Source organism: Anser cygnoides, chromosome 3, assembly GCF_040182565.1.
Source record: "Anser cygnoides isolate HZ-2024a breed goose chromosome 3, Taihu_goose_T2T_genome, whole genome shotgun sequence".
NCBI classification, from domain to species: Eukaryota; Metazoa; Chordata; class Aves; order Anseriformes; family Anatidae; genus Anser; species Anser cygnoides.
In genome coordinates this window covers 3,069,255-3,088,881 of record NC_089875.1, presented here as the reverse complement: position 1 = coordinate 3,088,881, position 19,627 = coordinate 3,069,255, and the positions used below count along the sequence as shown (strand labels likewise).

The window sequence follows — 19,627 nt, the reverse complement described above, 5'->3', positions numbered from 1 at the left end:
TTGTAAACAGTTGCCAGCTGGAGGCAAAGACACCATATTTTTCTCCTGTATTCTGTGTATACCTAACTACTTAATATGTCAGATAGATAATCTTGTGGGGACCTTCGGCAAATGCCTATTTTTCATGGTGACTGTTGTATATTATGAAAGGTTTATTTTAAATTGTAATGCTTAAAGTATTTCTAAATCTACCACCTGTTATCAGTGGATTGGAGTGGGTAATCATTTTTTCTGAAAATGTTCTTTAGACAAAAATAATGTTATAAAAGGTACATATTGTGAAGCTGCCGCATTCCAGTTTATATTACATTCTTACTAGTTTAAACATAGTAACAAAATTACTTCACTAATGCATTGCTAAAATTGTTAGAGAGGAGAGGTTTGCACTTTTATTAGGCCAATTGATAGATGGAAGATGCAAGCTTTTAGACTCCATGTCCTTTCAGAGCTAATGAAAGGATGCTGAGCCCAAGAGCTTGTTCATTTTTTCTGAGCCATATCAGTTGGTGTTGAGAGAGAAATTGCTTCCTGAAAAACTTTCTCTCCCTTCTATTCCAGGTTATCACATTTATTCCTTTTTTTGCCTTTTTTTTTTTTTTTTTTGCCTTTACCCTGGTTGTCCCCTGTGTCCAAAGCAATGTGGATAAGAACCACTGTCCCATATTAATCCTTCCGTTACTTCAGGAGGATGCACAACTAGGAAGTTGTGCATAAATGTGCAAATACATTATAATTGCAGAGGAAATTCATTGTTAAGAGATATACCGGGCTTGAAGTCAAACTGGAAACTGTCTAAATGCCTGAATGAAGGGCTTTGTGTTAAAATGGCAGATCCCTGCACTAATACGTGGGTGAACTGTTAAGCAGAGATTGTAATTCCTGAACTGGCATTGAGGAGCGTTGCCCTCTCCTTTTAATATGGCACTGGGACTACAGCAGGCCTCAGCGTGAGCAAAAGAATCATAAGTTAGCCTTTCATAAGTAATCCTGTATCAAATGGGTAATTCGTTTGATAAATTTAGCCTTTCTATTTGCATTTGCAATGTTCATGAGCAGATTCGTTGAGTTAATTTGTCACCTGAATGCATTCCACAAAATATTTTTCATAGGCTCTGTTTTACTGCGTGGATAGGTGCCAGATGGTTTACTGGAAGTCCCTGATATCCTTTATTTGAGGTCTCACCTGGGTAGGGGTTTGCCTCGTAAGTCACATGGCTGTGGTTTCTGGCCAGTTCAAGCCTCCAGGGCCAGAAGCTCAGAAGCACAGTTTGGGAAGTCTGCAGGCCCATTGGCCTTCTCCTCACCACCAAGGGCCTCCCTGAGGGCAATGATGTTGGCAGCTACTTTCTCTGTCCCCAGGCAGAGTTTTCAGGTTGTATTCACAGCTGATAACCACCTGTGTCTCTTGCAGGTTTGATCTAGAGGACTGTCAGGCAGTGTTCCCCCCGTCTGTAGTGTTCCTTGGCAAAGCTTTAGCTCCATGCCACCATTTAATGTTCCGCCCAGCTTGGAAGTCAGTGGGGGGGTCTCACGTTCAGGTAGCGATGAGTGAGGACTCTTTGGTGGGTGGAAGGGACCAGTGGTTTTGGCAAAGCTGTGTGGCAGACAGATGGTGATTTCACATGGAGGGGAAATGTTGGCTGAGTGACAGACAATACAGATGTTCAAAATGTCCCCCCACACTCCTTCAAGCTTTGTTTATTTCGGAGGATGTCATCCTCAGATAGCATCTTCAGGCCCAGTCCCTGAAGGGCTTTATTCAAAAAAGCTGTGGAGGTGGCACAGCCCCACTGTTTGCAGTGATGGTTCCTTGTCCCTTGGTAGTGCAGGCATCAGAGGAAGCACCACCTGTATGGGGAGCTGGAGGAGCCCGTGCACCAGAATAGGATGCTAGCTTTGCTCTAGTTCTCCCTTGCAGTGCATGCAGGTCCTGACAAAGTGCACTCCAATGTGAAAAGGATGTTGTAAAAATTGTTCTTAATCCAGAAGTTTCATATAGCCTTAAGGCTTAGAATATCCACCCATTTCACCATGTCTGAAGCAATTTACCTCATAAAAATCTCAAGCTAAAATCTGAAGGTGATCGTAAAACTGTGAGATGAAGTTTTTCTAGGGTCTTCTGTCTTCAATAGGCACAACAGTGATGGTGCCAGTCCTACCCCACGTTGAGGTTGTCTTTCTTAGCTCCTCTGGCCAGTGTCTCAGTCTTCCAGATCATCTGTAGTGCAGGAGGGTGAACAAGGAACAGCTCAAGAGCAGTGCTTTGGAGGCACACACCAAGAGGGGGTCCCAGCTCCTTCTAACATGACAGTGGTTTTCCAGTACTTAATGAAAAGCTAATGGGGAGTGCTCTGCTTCGGTCTGAATCGTAACAAGACTTCCCTTCTGAATTATTTCCTGGCTGTCTGCTGACAGAGCAGTGCTCTAGTATTTGGCTGTGTTTTGAGTATCGGTCACCTCAGGCCTGGGGCTTGAATCCTCTGGTTGTACATGGTTTGACAAGGGCTCGTGGTATTGTCTGGTGTAATATGGTCTGTAGAAAATTGTTTGCCTCGTCATTCTTGATAGTAGCAACAGCACTGCTTGGATCAGGATATGAACAGGGAATGGAACTGTAGTGTACTTCAGTGCTATTGCTAGGAGCTTTTGGTCTGCAAAGTGAAGTAACTGCTCCGTCTTTTTTGTTTTCTGTGAATGTTTTCCTTCCCTTGTTTTGTGAGAGTGACGATAGAGCCAACAGTGAGCCCAGGAATCAGGGGAAATGGCTGTTTCTAAGTATTTGTCAACTTGCTCTACAGTCCCGAGCTCTCCAGCTCCTGGTGGATAAGGGCCTCCTTGAAACAGTGAGGTGGCAAGTGATGACGATGCTCTTTGAGGTATGGGGGTCGTACAGATGCAAGGATTGGGCTGCTGCATGGGAGAGGGCAGGGAAGACGATGAGCACAGTAATTACAAAGTGAATATGGAACCATTGTTTACTATCTCTTGTAACACAAGGTATCCCCAGGTAATGATGAATCAGGATGACAACAAAAAGGAAGTTGTTTTTCACCTAATACATAGGGAGTAGGAACACTTGCTGGGAGGTGCTGGGGAGCATGTAGGGCTTTGAATACAGCTGAAAGGAGGATTAGCTCAACCAACAGAGGCCTGGTCCAACAGTGGCTATTAATCAGCGTAGTCTATACGTAACCTTATGCTCAGGAAGAAGCTGCTAGGGGGAAGGGAAATGTGTTGCTGTTCTGTTCAGTCCTCCGCACGTGGATGCCTGGCACGAGAAGGTAAACAAACATAAGCCTTCTCTGCATAATATCTTATGGGTATGCATTTTTGAACAGGCATCTTTTTTTCCTGCTGCATTGCATGGTGTTGTATCCCACATAAAACATTCCAAATGCATTTCATGTCATGTTCAAAAATATCCCATCCTCTCCGGACACTGATGCTGAGTCACTTCACGTGCTTGAGTGCTTCTAATTGCCAAGGATGCAGTTAAATTTGTGTTTGTCTCATTTGATTGCCTCTCTCTTAGGTTACCGATGAGATTTTGTTAGAAGCTTGTATCTGCATGTGGTGACACATTTCTAAAACATAACATTTTGTGAATACTACACTAGCATATATGTGGGTGAGAAATCCACTTTAGCATTTGTGTAAACAAAACTCAGTTGTTTTCAGTATTTTAGGGCATGGAACAAAAAAGGAAGTTCTGAAATATGTTCTTTTTTAAAAAAGTATGCATACTTTCCCGAAGAGTGCCTCGTGCCTCTTGTGTAAGGTAGAAGCATCTGGGAAACAGAAATCCAGATCTGATCCTGGCTGTGAGCACCACTTCCTGCACTGGAACAATGTTGTCCAGTTCACTCGCAGTGGGAATGGCAGCTGCTGCATCTCCTCTGTATGCAGCTGGGGCTCATAAGGGTATATGTATTTTACTGCAGATCAAGTGATACGATGCATAAAAGAAGCCATCTACGTGGTGACAAAAAGAAAAAGAAAAAAAGCTTTCTTAGAAGGCTGGTACTAAGGATTTCTATTTGATATGGTTTCAAAAGCTACAAACATTTTACATTCAGTGAGACTCTGGTGTTATGGGACTGGTGTAGCTAAGCAACACAGGAAGAAAAACTGCACCGATGCTGCAGTAAGGCCAGGATGTACAGTGTGTATCAGTGGAAATGTCTTTATAATCAAACCAGGCTAAACAAAATTTGATTAAACTTGCTTAGTGTCAGGTGGGGGGCCTGTGTAGTGCCTTTTGCTCTGTATGAAGGATTATGGGATACAAATGCTCAGAACCGAAAGAAGCTCCACATCTCCTTCCAAAGCAGAAAAATGTGTTATTTTTGTTTGTTTGTATTCTTATTGTTGTTGAGGCTCTTTTTATTTTGCCATTTTTTGGTTACTTCATTGTTGTTCTTGCCATTTTCGTTTTTGTTCTTCCTTCTATGTGCATTTGAAGATGAGGGAAAGCTTTATGGAAAAGATGTTTTTACAGGTAGGGGTGCTAAGAGTCAGGCTGGGCTTAGTTGATCCCATCTGGCAGAGGTTTCCAAATCTGCTTTTTCTCAAAGAAGATGTTCCCCTTTTCTGTGCTCTTGGTCAGTCGGTTTTAATCTGTCAGAGGAGAGCGGAGTTGGAGAGGTCAGAACAATCAAAAGAGCTTGTGAGCTCCTACATTACTGTGAGCCTTGTATGGACCTACAGGCTTTATCAAGCCCCAGGGTGTTCTTGTGTGTCTTATTATGCTACAAAAATGGCCAGTCTTTTATATTGAGATGGAGATAGAGTCCGTATGCTATTACGAAGATCCTGTTGGGTAGTAGCAGTGGTCCTGCGCTATCAAAAAGAAGTGATTTTCAATTGGAAGTAGACTAGATGAATGATTAGAAAGCTTCATAAGGCTGTTCATATAATTGCACAGATAGGTGGATGAAGCTTTGGGGCAAAGTTTCAGAAAGACAAGTGTAGTAAAGAAGAATAAGGAGAGTGAAAACCCACTCGGTCTTTTCCACTTCTGGGAATCTGATGTTATCGTGGTTTAGACAGTTTGCAGCAGGCTGGTACCCTGATCCACACTGCCACCTGATCCACAATTTGACAAAAACCTTTTCATTTGAGCAAGTGGAGACTGCCCTAAAATGGGATCCATTTTTCTCCATGTCTTGAAACTTGAGTACCACACATCTTCTGTTACTCTGGTGGAAAATGTATGGGCAGGTCGTGAAGTTCCTGCTAGGCAAATGCTTGAGGGCAGGAACTTTTTCAGCTGGAACCCTGTTTTAGTGTAACAAATAAAGCTCAGTGGGACAGCTGCAGCTGTCAGTGCTGAAAACTTTTATGTATTTTTAATTTTTGTTTTGAGGCATCGGCAGTATAATCACCAGTTTGTCCCTTCAGCCTCCTGTGCAGCTCATCTCATTGCTCCGCTTGCCGTTGTGCTGTGTATACAGGCTGCAGAGGGGAGTTTGGGCCATCTCACCGTGCTCTCCCAGCCCCTCCGGCAGTTACCTTTAATCCATGGAGCTGCTCTTGCATGAAGGTGCAGGCTGAGACATGTGGGTAGGCTGGATATCAGGAAGCAGCAGGAAGTGCTGAGAAGATGGACAAATACTGAAGGGTGAGACGAGGAAGCTGAGGAAACGTAGAAAGAGGAAAGCAGAAAGGAGCCAGCAGCATGCAGTACTGCGGGGGGTTACTGGGAGCCTGGGATGCAGGTCCTGAATGCAGATCAGACAGCTGCCTCCCGCAGCTTGGAGCTGGCCCTCCTGTAAGGGCCCTTCAATGCATGCACGGTTAGAAATAAAAGGTTTTTATATAGCACTGACTCTCAGCATGCTAACATGAAGAACAATGTGAATAGAAGTGTGAGCAACAAGGAGGAGGTTTAATGGCTTTGGGGATTAGCAGCGGTATTTAGAGCCTTTCACCTCTTTGTTCCTAACATTAATCTTAACACAGATTCATCGTTTTAGCCATCTGGCTTGTGTTTGTGTGTATACAGTGACTAGTGAGACAGAGAAAGAACCTGACCAGCAAGGCAAAAGTAAAAAAACGTATATGACAGAAGAAGGCATCTTCTTCTGTGTCAGTAGGAGCAGGTACAGTGCAATCATTCTGTTTCACCAAGCTCAGCAGGTAATGAGAGAGGAGAATGAAAGAGTAGCTAACATCTCTTGATACATGAATCTACCACAGAGCCTGTGACTTAAACAAATGTGTGTGTGCTGAGCAGCTTGCACCCAATTGCAAAGCTCCATGATCTTATGAGATACAGTTAGCCCAGATAATGCGAGAGTTAGAGTGCCAGTTTCAACAACAGGTTGACTCCGCCCTGTAAATTATTTTATAGTTGACTAGAAAGTGTTCTCCCATACCTTCCCACCTTCATTTTATATACCATAGCCCAACCGTTTTTGGAAAATTTTGTGCTCTCAAACTTAGGAAATGTTTTGGATTAGATGGCTTCCTTGTACCCTAAGTCTTGTAAATACTGATGTGAATTTTCTTGGGAGTGGGCTGACCCTTGCAGGAAGTCACTGTCAGTTTCTCTCCCACTCCAGGCTGCAAGGTCTGTTATATTTGTCCAGCAAGAGCCAAGGTAGCACTGCCCAAAATCTGGAGTTTTAGTTAGGGAAACCACGTGAAAGGTCACTGCTCTTCTCTGCCAGACACAGGAGTAACCAAGAATGAGTACATGTGTGCATACACTCAGAACATGTTTTCCTATTAAATTGAATTTTTCAAGAGCTCTTGAGTACAAGTGAGTTACAGAGGGCCTCGCCTCTGTGCTTTCAAATGTGAGAGTTTGGGGAAGGAATACTGACCATTTATCTTCAAGGAAATGGTTACTGGCATCAAAGATTCACTCTTGGGTTCTTCTGTGGTTTTACTCAACTTTGCTTTGGGACTGACAGTCTGGTTTGCTTCGGTTTGAAATATGTATCACTCTACAAAGCTTATTCTAGGTGGGGTAAAAATGTGCACCGGGAACATGAAAAATAAACCTAGATATTACAGAGCTGATTTAAAGCAATTTTGGCACTGATTTAGCCTTATATTATGTATGTAGAGCTTCAGTTAAAAAAAATAGTTTTATTTGCTTTTACTTCTTCATAACTGGTAACCCAGAAACTGCCTGTAATATCATGCTTCTGGGCAAAAAATGAAAGAATTTTGGATATAAATTTCTAAAATAATTGGTTTTGGCATAGAGCTGTGACAGCTAAACATGGTGTTTATCACTTTAGCCAGCCACACCAAGGTCAGTGAAAGAGACTGCTTTATATATGACAGAGAAGCACTTCCACCAGATGCATTAATAGCATAAGAATAAGAATTATAGACACGTGAAATGACTGGGGAGTGCTGTGTGCCAAAAGAAACTCAGACTCAGATACCAGTTGGGACAGAATTTTCAAAGGCACCTGGAGATCATGTCACAAAACAACTGGGAGCCCATCTCCCATTTTAAGAAATGATGTAAGGACTGTACTGCCTTTCAGCGAGACTTAGTTCCTTTTTCCAGAAAAAAAAAACAGCACTTAATTCACAATTAGTTCACAAAAGAAGTCTTTGCCTCTTCATAATTATATTGCATAATGACTTCACTACTTTTTAATAACATCAGATTTCTTGTCTGTGTCCATTATCACCAACTTAGAAGCTATTCTGTTGCTTTGGGAATTTCATATTCCAAGTCATTTACAGAACTATAATTAAGAACTTCCACAGAAGACCAGGTGATATATGTATGTTAAGATATCATATTATGCTGATTTAGTGTCAAGTTGTAGATTAATTTGAAATTGTATCATGCTGGTTTCATTATAAATGCTTCCATGGATAGAACATGTTATTGGAAACTGAATAATTAATAAGCTTTGTATTAACCAAATGCTTTCTGAGTGGTTTGTTGAAAAATGTCAGGACTCTGTTTGAAAATCCTGGCTCTGTTGAAGTCATGGCAGAATTCCCACTGGCTTTCTTCAGCGATATTTCTTTATCTCACAAGCTACTTGTCAAAGCTCCTTAAAGTTTCTGTGTACAAATTTTTTTGTACAATAGGGGTCAATACGCCATTTTGAACTCCAAAGCAATCGTTTGCAGAGTAAGGAGAAAGGAAGTGAAATGTGCAGCAACTTTGTTCAGTTCTGATCCTTTGTGCCAGACTGAAGTGTACTTGAGAGAAATGTAACCTGCTGTCATTTAGTGCCTTCTGCATCTCCCGCCCTCCAGGCCATGTCTGACTGCAATGGGAGGGGGCAAAAAATAGATACAGGTCCATCGACCGTAGATTCAGAATTTCCCATAAAAATTCTCCAGCTCACGGTTATTTTGTTTTAATGTTTTGATTCAAGCATAACTCCCAGTGGAGGCCTCTGTTATTAACAGATTGTTCTCTTCTCCTTGTACTTAAAATAAGTTTTCAGGCTCCAAATCATGATGAAAGCAGAGCTTCAGTCCTCCTAGCTTGTGTCACAGCATTTGAATCTCAGTGGAGTTTATGGCATAAAGATCTGATCCTGTAAATTAGGACTTAAACACTACTGTTACTTTCCAAGACCATTGATCACAATACTGCAGAGCTGCTCGGGTTCAAATGGTGGTCATGATATGCATATACACAAGCAGTTTGAAAGATGTAATGCTTTAGGCAGAAATCGCAGGCTTGCTACAGAATTTGCACCTGCCCAAATCCATTAAAAAGGATATAAATACAGTCTGTATGAATTAGCAACCCAGTTGTCAAACTTCTGTGGTCAATAAGCTCTCCACCACATGATTAAAGCTCTGAAACGTTGTATTATTAGATGTTAACAAAGGCTAATTCCACCTCCACCACCCCGCCTCATCAAAACAGCTTGTGGTAAGAAATATCTTTGTTCCTCAACTGTAACTTTTTTCCAAAGGAACCTGCTTTCTGCATATATCATCTTAATAATTGTATGTGAATTTTGAGAGGGAACTTCTTTACTGTGAGGGTGACAGAGCACTGGAATGGGTTGCCCAGAGAGGTTGTGGAGTCGTCTTCTCCGGAGATATTCAAAACCCGCCTGGATGTCATACTGTGCAATGTGCTCTAGGTGATCCTGCCTGGTAGGGGGGTTGGACTAGATGATCTTCAGAGGGTCCTTCCTACCTCAACCATTCTGTGATTCTGTGAATTTGCAGAATTCTGTATATTATGCAGAATTTTATTCCCTATCTTTTTGCCCTGCATTCCCTGCATCTGCGTAGTAAAAGACTAGAATCAAAACTTTCTTTTCCCATCTATCTCCAGATCTCATAACAAAATGTTAATTGGGAGAGGTAAGCTAGGATATGTGGAATTTGAATCATGGAATATTTTATGTTAGGTGTTTCCTGATATTAATTATTTGCGCTTTTTTCTTTTTCCTTTTTTTTTTTTTTTTTTTTTTTTACAGATGACAATGAAGAGACTGAGATGAGTGAAGAGACAGGTGAGTAAGCAGTATTTTATGCCCAAACATATCACATTTGGGAAGCATGAACCAAACTGAGAACGTTCTTAAAACTAATTGCCTTGGTTGTGATAAGCAGTGCCAATCATTTATTGCCAACATTATAACAGTTTTCTCTGTTTTTTAACATAATGTAGGGAAAAACATCTCTGATGATAAATAATACGTAGTAATAATGGCTGAGACTAACTTTTTAATATCATCTGTTACGAGCCTCTGGGTTATCTTTTACTTTTTATTAGTAAGTAGTTTGAACGTGAATGGGAAATAATTAAAATTCTACAGTCTCTTTGTAAAAAGGTGTTAATATAGCAATTCTTGAGTCATTTGCAATTGTGATTAGTGGCCATGTTTTTTTTGCAATGAAAACAGTAGCAAAACTCTCCCAGCAAACACTTAAACTGTGACTGGACAATATTTCAGAGCACTTTTTTTTCCTGGAGCTGACTATTGACTGTTGGAGTACTTGCCTTGTTACCACCTGCCAGTTAGCCATCAGCCAATTTTCAGCTCATCTAGCGGTGTGTTTGTCCAGCCAATGCTTCTGAGCATCTCAGAATGCTGCAATACCTAGTAGCAAAAGCTATACAAAACTGTATTATATGTACTGTTCTCCTATTGTCCACTGAGCCAGTCATTTCTTCACAGAATGAAGTCAGGTTGGTCAAGCATAATTTGCCCTTGCTAAATCCATGTTGACTACTCCCAGTTACCTTCTTGTCCTTCCTCACCTGTTTGGAAAAGGATTCCAAGAGAACATGATACATGTTCTTCCCATGGACTGAAGTTAAAATGACTGCTTATACTTCTCTTGCTATCCTCCTCCATGCCTTTCTTGAAGGTTGATGTAGTGTGAGCCTTTTTCCAGCTGTCAGGGATGACTTTTTTTTTTTTTTTGGATGATAAACAGCAGCATTTGAACCAGATCAACCATCTCAGCTCCTCCAGGCTATCGTTAGCCTGCAGCCTCTCTGCTCTTGGCTGCTCCTCTACTTCCCGAATGACGCTGGAATGTGTGGGATCTGGGAGTGGGCTTTGCCCATGAGCTGAGTACCTCAAGCTGTTTCATATAGTCTATTACTAGGTTGCCTCCCCATTCATCCAAAGAGAAATATTTTGTCTGAACCAGCTTTTGCTAATAGCACGCTTGTAGGATCCCTTTGTGTTATTCCTCATGTCCCTACTTGGTTTTAGCTGCTGCTGGTCTTGGCATTCAGTCTTCCTGATTGCATCCCTGAGTACCTTTCTCCTCTCCTTTTGTTGCCTGTCACTCACTGTCTCTTTCTGTGTTCTAGTTCATGAAGTTCCTTGCTTATGCAAGTGAGCTTTCTGCTGAAATTCCCAGTCTTTCTGCACAACAAGATGGATTGTTCCTCAGTCGTCAGTTCCTGGACATCCTTCTTCAGGCCAGCTCCTTAGCGCATTCTGTCTAATAAGCTGGAAGTGCAGAGTCCTTACTCTGTCCCTTACCTTCCCAGCTTTCTCCGGAACTCAGTGATTCCTTATCTCATGATTCTGGAAGCCCAAGTTGCTATCTCTGGCCACATTTGCTACTGATTCTCCCACATCTGAGAGCAGCATACCAAGCAGGGCATTACTTCTCATTCTCTCTAGAAAGAATTTGCATTATGGGTGGTCCAGGCACTTCCTGAATTGCTTACGCAGTCCTATGTTGCCCTCACAGCAGATGGCTCAGGGGTTAAAATCTCACATGAGGACTAAAGCTTCCAGTCAGAAGACTTCTACTAGGTGTTTGAAGAGAGCTCCATCCACTTACATTTTCTTGATCAGACTTTCTGTAACAGGCTCCACCACCATACCATGTGTTACTTTCTCTGGTGACCTTCACCTGGAGGCTCTTAATGGACTTCTTCTGTTCTTTAAGAGACTTCTGTGCAGTTAAGGACCACCTTTTATATGCAGCGTAGCTTTCCCTACTCTTCTTCTCCACCTGTCCTCCATGACCAGCTAGCACCCTTCTGTGACAATGCACCATGTGCTTGTACTCCCAAGTCTCTGTGAGCCTGGTTGATCTGTAGTCCAGGAACTGTGCAGGAGCTTCCAGGTTTTCCCTTTATGGAAGGACATTGGAATTAAAAAGGAGAGACACTTGGAAAAAGGCAGAGAATATACCAGCCAGAAAGCAGAGGTAAAAGCTTTTGAAGCAGTGTGTTGGCTGCTTAAATTGGCAGGATTGTCCTAAAGACAAATGGATTATGATGATTTATGCAGCCGGTTAATTAGCTTAGAAATTATAAATTCTTTAATAACAGTATGTATGCATTAATGTGCAAACATGGATATACACAGATAGATATGTGTTACTGTGATGGATTAGCACATTCTTTTATGGCTTTCTGGCCTGTTGATTTTATTACGTATAATTGTAATTACTTCTTGGTATCAAGATTACTGGATAGAACTTTCAGAGATTTTAATACAATTAGTGTGATTAATATAGTTGTACATATATACATAAAAGAAGATAAATGAAGACTGTCATTATACAACAAACATTTGCCAAAGATTACCCTACAGTAGAATTTGCAGTATTCATCTAATGTTTCCAGTTTCATTTTTTACAGTTATCATGGCATGTATGCTTTTTAAAGTCCAATTATTTTGCATTTTTTGTCTTGTTGCTTTTATGGAGATTATGCAAATTACATTTTAAAAACCATTTAAAATTAGAATTAAAAGGAAGTATATTTCCACTTAATATCCAGTCTTTTCTTTCTTGCCTTGTATCCTTCACAACTTCATCAATTTAGGTGAAGCTGCGTAGCTGCTCTGGGAAATAATCATTGAATTAAGTCTTTTGAGGAAGATATTCCCCTACATATCTGCCTTTTTGTGCATATGAGACAGATGAGATCACAGGTTCACTTGTAGGGTGCTATGAACTTCAATTTGGTCCTTTCTTTCTGATTTGAAATATTTTGGGAATCAGTGCATTGATTGTCAGCAATCAATAGCTATATGGCCAAAGAGAAAAATCTTCTGTATAGCTACTCCAGTAGATGGGAGTTCTGTCATCTTGACTTATCTGTGTATGCACTTTTTAATGATTGCAAAATGCATTTGCAGGAGTTATAAATGCATACATAATTTCTGCACTGAGGAGAGTTTTCGGTTTTATGTTCAAGTAGTTATCAGTTTGAAAGAGATCTACTTTTAACCATTATGAGGGAAAAATAGAGTATGAACATCTAGTCACCTCTTCAAGATAATAATTGAATAATCATTCTTCATTCCACTTGACTTCATGGGTCATGACTCCAGCAGATGGAATCAGCAGTTAGCACCAGTATTGATGACCCTGTTTTGTTGAGCTGTCCATATCCAATCTGCTTTGGGGTTATTTCTCCAATTCCTGTGGTGTTTGTTTGGTTTTCGGTTTTGTTTTTGTTTTTTTTAAGAGGGAAAAGAGACACAAAAAAAAAAAAAAAGAAAAAGCAACTGTTGGATTCATGGAGAGCACATTGCTTCAGGCTACACACATGTATGACCTTTGGCAGAGATTCATGTATGCTAAGTTTCTCCTAAATCCATGTGCCTACAGTACATTGTTGGCTAGGTATTTCTGAGGGGCCAATATCTGGCCAAGAGAAAACATGGAGAAGCACAGGGACTCAAATGAAATGTAGATACTGTACCGATTTCAGTTTGAAGAATCTAGTAGAACGATGTGGATATTACAGAATCAGTCCTAATTAAAAGCCGGTGGTAAGAGTTATAGGGGAAAAAAAAGCTGATCCTGGTCTGGTGTCAGCTAAAGTCAGTGGGAATATGTCCAATGGTTTCAGTACTCAGCGATTTAGGCCTTGGGATTGGCTGAAGAATTAGCCAGGAGTAAGGAATAACAGATGACCAAATGTGCATCTTACTGAGTGATGTACACATTATGAAAGTAATCTCTGTCTTGTGTTTCTACCACCCTGAAGTACAAATATCTCATTACTTGCACAAAGGCCTTTCTTTCTATGATTTCTCTTCAAAATAAATAAGGGAATATCTTAATTGCATGTCTGCCAGGTAATGTCCATTAATATCTGTGTTAATATTATACAATTAAACAGACAAGAATGATCATTTTGGTGAGTTAATCACATAACGTCACTGCATATATTGGAAATACTAGAAAAAGAAAAACATTTGAAAATACAAATAGCCTAGTCTTATTAAGTATACATACTCAAGACCACCCTTTTAATGGCATTTAACTTACAGGATTTTAACCCATCGGTTATGGATGCTGTTTCTTGTAGCAGCTGCTAGCTTAACTGCACCATTTAATTCAATGAGCTTTGATATTATCATATTTTATATGGCTTGCTGTTAGAATGGCTTGAAGCAAAAGGGCAGATACAGTAATACCAGGTACGGACTTGTGCAAGTCTACGTCTCAGCTTTCCATTATGAGTGATACCCTACAAAAGTAAAGAAAAAGACCAGATGACCTAATGGTCTTGTCTGCCTTTAACTTCAGGTTTTTAACGCTGCAGAGTCATGATGCTTAATGTTTTCAGCCCCATTAAGGGAAGATTATTCTCAACTTTATCTTCTGAAGGACTTGGCTTTTATATCCATAGCTTCACATATCCATGCATAGAAGCATGCAAAATAAGTCCTAATACTGCCATAATTGTGTGCGCAATTGCAGTGATTGCATCTGGAAATTACAGAACCATGTGCTATTATGAGAAGCATAGTCCAGATACGGAATAATACTACATTATTATGCATGGACATAAGTTAAATCTGCTATCATTATTAAAAAATAAAAAATAATAAAGTGTTTCAGTTCTGAAACTATGTTCTCCCCAGCCTGTTTGGCTTCACTCCCCACAGGGGGACCAAAGCCTTTTGGCCCCGTGTGTGTGAATGTTGCCGCGTTACTGTCTCTTGTTTCCCATCTAATAGTTGTTTATAAGAAATGTCCTGCTGGTTATGCCATTTCTGTCCCAAGTATCCTACCTAACCACCTATTCATTACTTCAGAAACTGCAGCCAGCTATAGGATGGCAGGCCAAAGGATCTCATTGACACTAACAAGAGAAGCACAATTATAAGCAGTGCTGAATAAATACAGTATTTTCTTGTACACTCCACTGTGTACACAGTCTTAAACTTGGACACATTTTTATTGGAGGAGACTTTCTCTTTTACTGAGAGGAAAATAGCAAACATTTGCACACAGTAAGATTTGGAAGCTATGAGGGATTTTGGAAATAGCTTATTTGGAGAGACACTGTCAGATCTAAGTGGTTTGTTGACCCTCTGTATTAGCCTACAAGGAAGAATAATTTCTACTAGTGTTAGATCTCAGAACACCTTTTGTACGGATGCTCATGCTCAGAAAAGCTTTGAATATGATCAGTTCAGACACCTATCTAGGTGTTCTGTTTTTAAACAGAAATTTGCAAGCAGACAAAGAATTTGAGGCACTCGACTCATGGGCAAAGACATGGATAATATTGTAGAGCAGAAAGGGTTAAGAGTTGGTGTTTTGACCACAACAAAAAGTCATTATTTTGAATCCTGCACAAATCCTTTTCTGTCTCTGAAATGACGGAAAACTGGTAAAAAGCAGTGAAATTGTGATTGAAATCTTATTCTCCTGGGATAGTGTCTCTACATCCTTTTGTGAGCATTTTAAGATCCTCTATAGAATGTAGAAAGACCATTTCTTTTGAGATAGTAACAGCTCTGACTTCTCTGAATATCAGCCTCCTCCTTCTCCGTCTTTGTGCTGTCAATTAAGATGTTCGTTGTACTATCTAATGTGTTCAGATACTCCTGAAAGACCTGGCTGGACACTTGCACTTAAGCTTGATTGACATTTGACTTGGGAGCCTGGAGGAAGTCTCACAGATTGGTTAGATGATAAAATTCATCATCACAGGGGTGAGTGTTGATTGAAACACTCCTATTGATTCAGTCCCCTGTTGTGAATTCATGCCAACCAAAAAAGGGAAAATAGCAGGTAGTGCAGAATGGCATTAGAACCAAAGAGTCCATACATCAATATGGTCCATTATAAATATTCAAGTTATTTTTTAAAGGAATGGGAGAGCGTTGGCAGGAACAAATCTTTAAAAGCCTGGTTATTTTCAGAATCTCTCTTTTGTATTGAAGTTCTTGTTGAACATCACTATTGCTCTTCAGTAACCCCTTTAAAAGTGTTGACCAAGTGTGTATTTCATGTATTTTTGCCTTTCTTTTTCCCCCACAGTATTTCTTGTGGTTACTTTTGCATTCTCAGCAGCCTAGAAGTTGATCTTAGTACTTGCTTAGTACTTGAAAACTCGTTTCCCTCAAAATATTGTATTTGAATCTCAAATTCAGATGAACCAAGGTGATGACATGAACGTGGTCCTAAGTTAAGTGCTGCCAGGACAGGTCTACTTCCTGATAGCAAGCCAAACCTCAAAGCACGTTCCGCTTTACAGCACATCACTTATTTACTGATCACTAAGGGCCCTTCGTGCTTTGAGCTATATGGAATTCTACAATGATATAGAAATTCTGTGCTGGAAGCAATTTTTACAATATTTTGACAAGTTTGACAGTATTCAGTTTGGACTTTAGGGGCTGAAATGTAATATTCATTCCTTAAAATGAAGCAAGTGAAATTGAATGTAATTGTTCACATGTAGATCTCCAGTTTTGTTGACATTTTGAGCTGTGACTTCTTGTAAACTCTTGCTGGCTTCTAAATCCATGGCAGCTCTTTTAGGACTTAGGCACAGTAGAATAACCAGTGAACGTTTCCTAGGTTCCATATGGAGCCAATGATTTGCTTCCTTTTTGTCTCTCAAAAGAGCACAATCTTCCCTTTGACATTGCAAGGTCCATTTCCTCATTTCTTTCATACCTTGTGTTTGGAAACCTTTAGCACTTTGGTTCTATGTATGTGTAGTTGTGTGAGGTCAGGAGAAGGTTACTGAAGGATAATATCTACAGCTGTTAGCAGAGCCAATTCCTCTATGAGAAACTGGGCATCTGATTGCTGAGAGCTTTTTACAAATCCAGTGACATACGTAGATTATTGCATGGGGTATGCATGACAGCAGAAGAGATGGGAGGGTTCCCAACGTGAAGCAATTTATAACACATGTGTAAATTCTTTTTTTTTTCCCAGTTGCTAATTAGGTAATTAGTTTGAAGTAATACTTTATCACAGCATGGCAATAAGGCTAGATCAAGCAAGGTCATATGCTTTCCTAAGTTTCCTGGTTACAAGCATTCATTTCTTTCCAGCAAAAACAAAAAATGTTTTCTTTAGGCTTTTCCTTCACCCAAGCCCTCAGTTGACCGTAAGGAACTGTGAGGTCTGATGGAAAGTCAAATGACAGAAAGTCATTTTCCCATCTCTGCTGAATAGATTATATATAGATTCAATATATGTAAGGAATTGAGTTTTAATTGTCTGCCATTCTCTTCTTTCAGCCCAGGCTTTGGCTAAGCAACACTGAAGAATGTTCCAATTAGTGAGCTTGCTTTCATTAAATGTCTTAATTTACAAATACTTTTTATGATTAATTTCCAGGTTGGCCCCCTTTTTGTGCTAACAGACTTTCTGTGCAACCAGTTTATGCCTTGAAGTCTGTCTTAGCAAACAAACAGTGATGTGATTTGATGTTTATGTGAAGACGACAAAATATTCTGAAAATGCTGTAGAAAACCTCATAATCTTTAGAATTTAACCAACTAATTTTAAATAATGTGAACTTCAATCTCTACAAATAGGGAAAACCTTAAACTTCACTGGCCTCAGTTACTCTTCTGCTTAGAAGGATTTCCTTTTCCTCTATCTTCCTGTTGCTAGCAGGTTGGAAAGCTTTTTTTTTTTTTTTTCCAACCAGAACATTTCTATCTCAAACTTTCATTTCCCTAACTTTACTTCACTATCAAACTTGCTTCCCTACCTCTCATTTCATTACTAATTTCAGTCAATATTAATTTGTTGCCATGTTATAACACTGAATGGAGAATTGAACTGAGACGGAAAAATCATTTCATTCAGATTATTTCTCCTCAGCTCCAAAATGCAGTATAATATATATTACTTTAAAAACCACAAATGAAAAAATATTTTTTTGTTGTTTTTTTGTTTTTAGATTTCTGAAGAGATTAAGAGCCTGTAAGGAAGCAGGTCATTTTAGCATGAGCTTTCTTCACTGCCACATGTGAAAGTTAGGGAAAGTCCAGTCCAAGCTGAAAGATAGCTATTACGATCCTTTTATAGCTGATGATGCAGTAATTAATTTTCATAATAGAAAGGTAGGCATCAGGCACTGGATGGAGTGCTGAGGTAAAATGTACTCACGGTTGCAATGTCACACATAGTAAAATTCGATACGATACCACAGTTTCAAAATCATATATGTAATATTTTCTCTCTTTTTTTTTTTAACGTTTTAAAGAAGGGTTGGAACAAAAAGGCCAGCTTCCATCTCCCACAAAGTGCAAAGCAGAGCAGCCTGAGGAACTGCAAGATGATGCTGAAGGTAGGTGGTCTGACAGCTTTCAGAGCTATTAATCAATTTTATGTTTTGGGGGAAAAGTTTATCCTGAGTTCTTGTGAAAGAACTGGAATAGTTTTATTTAAGAATGTTTTTTGCACACACTTGGAAAGTTCCTTTTCACCTAGATCATGACACTAATTCTTCCAAAGTGTATTTCATCTCGGTAGATTCAGAATTACAAATGGTATTTTTACTGATTATCGCTGATATAAAATAGGAAATTGTTGCTGTTTTATCTCTAACCTGTTCTGATTTTATGTAAGTAATAGAAAATGGTTGCATGTTGTGCAGTGCTTGGGTCACTCTGGTTGCTTAAGCTGCTCAGGTAAATCAACTACCCACAGCAATACACAGAACAATATAATTCTTGCTTTCCTTCTCTACAAGAAAATTTTGCTGTATCCCTTTCCAATCCAGTTGTAGTGTTTATGGCTTCAAATCTTACGCAGTACGTTACATCTTTCCATGGTCAGAAGTCACAGATGCTTAACGTTGTGCCTACAGTGCTCTGGAAAGAGTGCTTTTCTGCGCTCCAGTCTTCACAGGGCAGCTAGTCCATGTGTACGGAGCCAAATGCAGTCTGTGTCACTCTAAAAATCGGATCAAGGTATCTTTTCTAATGTGTATCTCATTGGGAGAGTTGCTAGATGATGTTAACATCAAAGACTAATTTTCAGAGTGCAGAGTTTGACGTTGCTGTTCTATGTGCGGAAGAGCAAAATGCCCACATGCTGCAGAATTCCCCTTAGGTGGAATACTTAAAAGGAAGAACCTTAATCTTTAATCCATGACAGTTCCTTATCATGGATTCTCTTTGACCTAATGTTCCTAAATTGACACATCTCATTCTGCACCTCAACCGGTGGCTCCATGTTCTTCATCATTTTGACCTAGCACTGTGCTTTCAGCTCCTAAAATATTCTGACTGGGGTATAGTGTGAGTCATAAAGAGCAGAAAAATGTTAACATCTATCACTTTAAGTAACTGCTAGTAACATCCTGTCACTAACATTGTGACTGGTTGTTAATGGCAAGTACTTAAAGTAATAGCTGTCATCGCCTGGAAGGTGTGGGGGGGACCCAAGAAATCTCATCCTGACTGGTCTTCTTTCATGCTTGCTTTCATGATGCGCTAAACCCAACTGAAATTAAAATACCAATTTTATGTTTGGATTAGAGAATTCCGTGATGACAAACCACACATCGATTTGTATGCAGGCTAAATGGGGTGTGGGATCACGGTGTCATTTTCCATACTCCTGAACTGGGAAAACAATAATAGTTTTTATGATATATATATATATATGAGTGCTACTAAAAACCTTCATTGTATCAGTGTCTTAAAAAAAAAAAAAAGAAAAGAAAAAGGAGGAGGAGGAGGAGGAGGGGGGAAAAAGTGTCGGAAAACTGTAAACTTTTCTTTCCATTGGAAAAAGAACCGATGTTCCACTATTTCTGTGGTTTACTAAATTCAGTCCCCTAGTTTACTATTCCTGTCAATGTTTTCCTGGTGACCTACAGTTCACTTTGTGGAATACAAACAAATGCGTTGGAAGGGTGAAGTAAATAGCATGGCAATAGAATGATTGCATTACCCTCGAGCTGTAAAAT

The 19,627-nt window shown here is 39.9% G+C and overlaps 1 protein-coding gene across 8 annotated transcripts in view; it reads left to right on the top strand.

The window, feature by feature from the left end:
• The window catches only part of MACROD2 (mono-ADP ribosylhydrolase 2), an 860,596-nt gene that overhangs the window by 779,493 nt on the left and 61,476 nt on the right, over positions 1-19,627 (top strand). For 6 of the 8 annotated variants that reach the window (XM_066995337.1, XM_048060980.2, XM_048060984.2 and 3 more), the window contains 2 exons: positions 9,429-9,464; positions 17,915-17,998. In XM_066995337.1, coding sequence (XP_066851438.1) covers positions 9,429-9,464; positions 17,915-17,998 — 120 coding nt within the window. The remainder of the gene's footprint in view (positions 1-9,428; positions 9,465-17,914; positions 17,999-19,627) is intronic. The other 2 variants (XM_048060981.2, XM_048060983.2) reach the window with 1 other exon arrangement.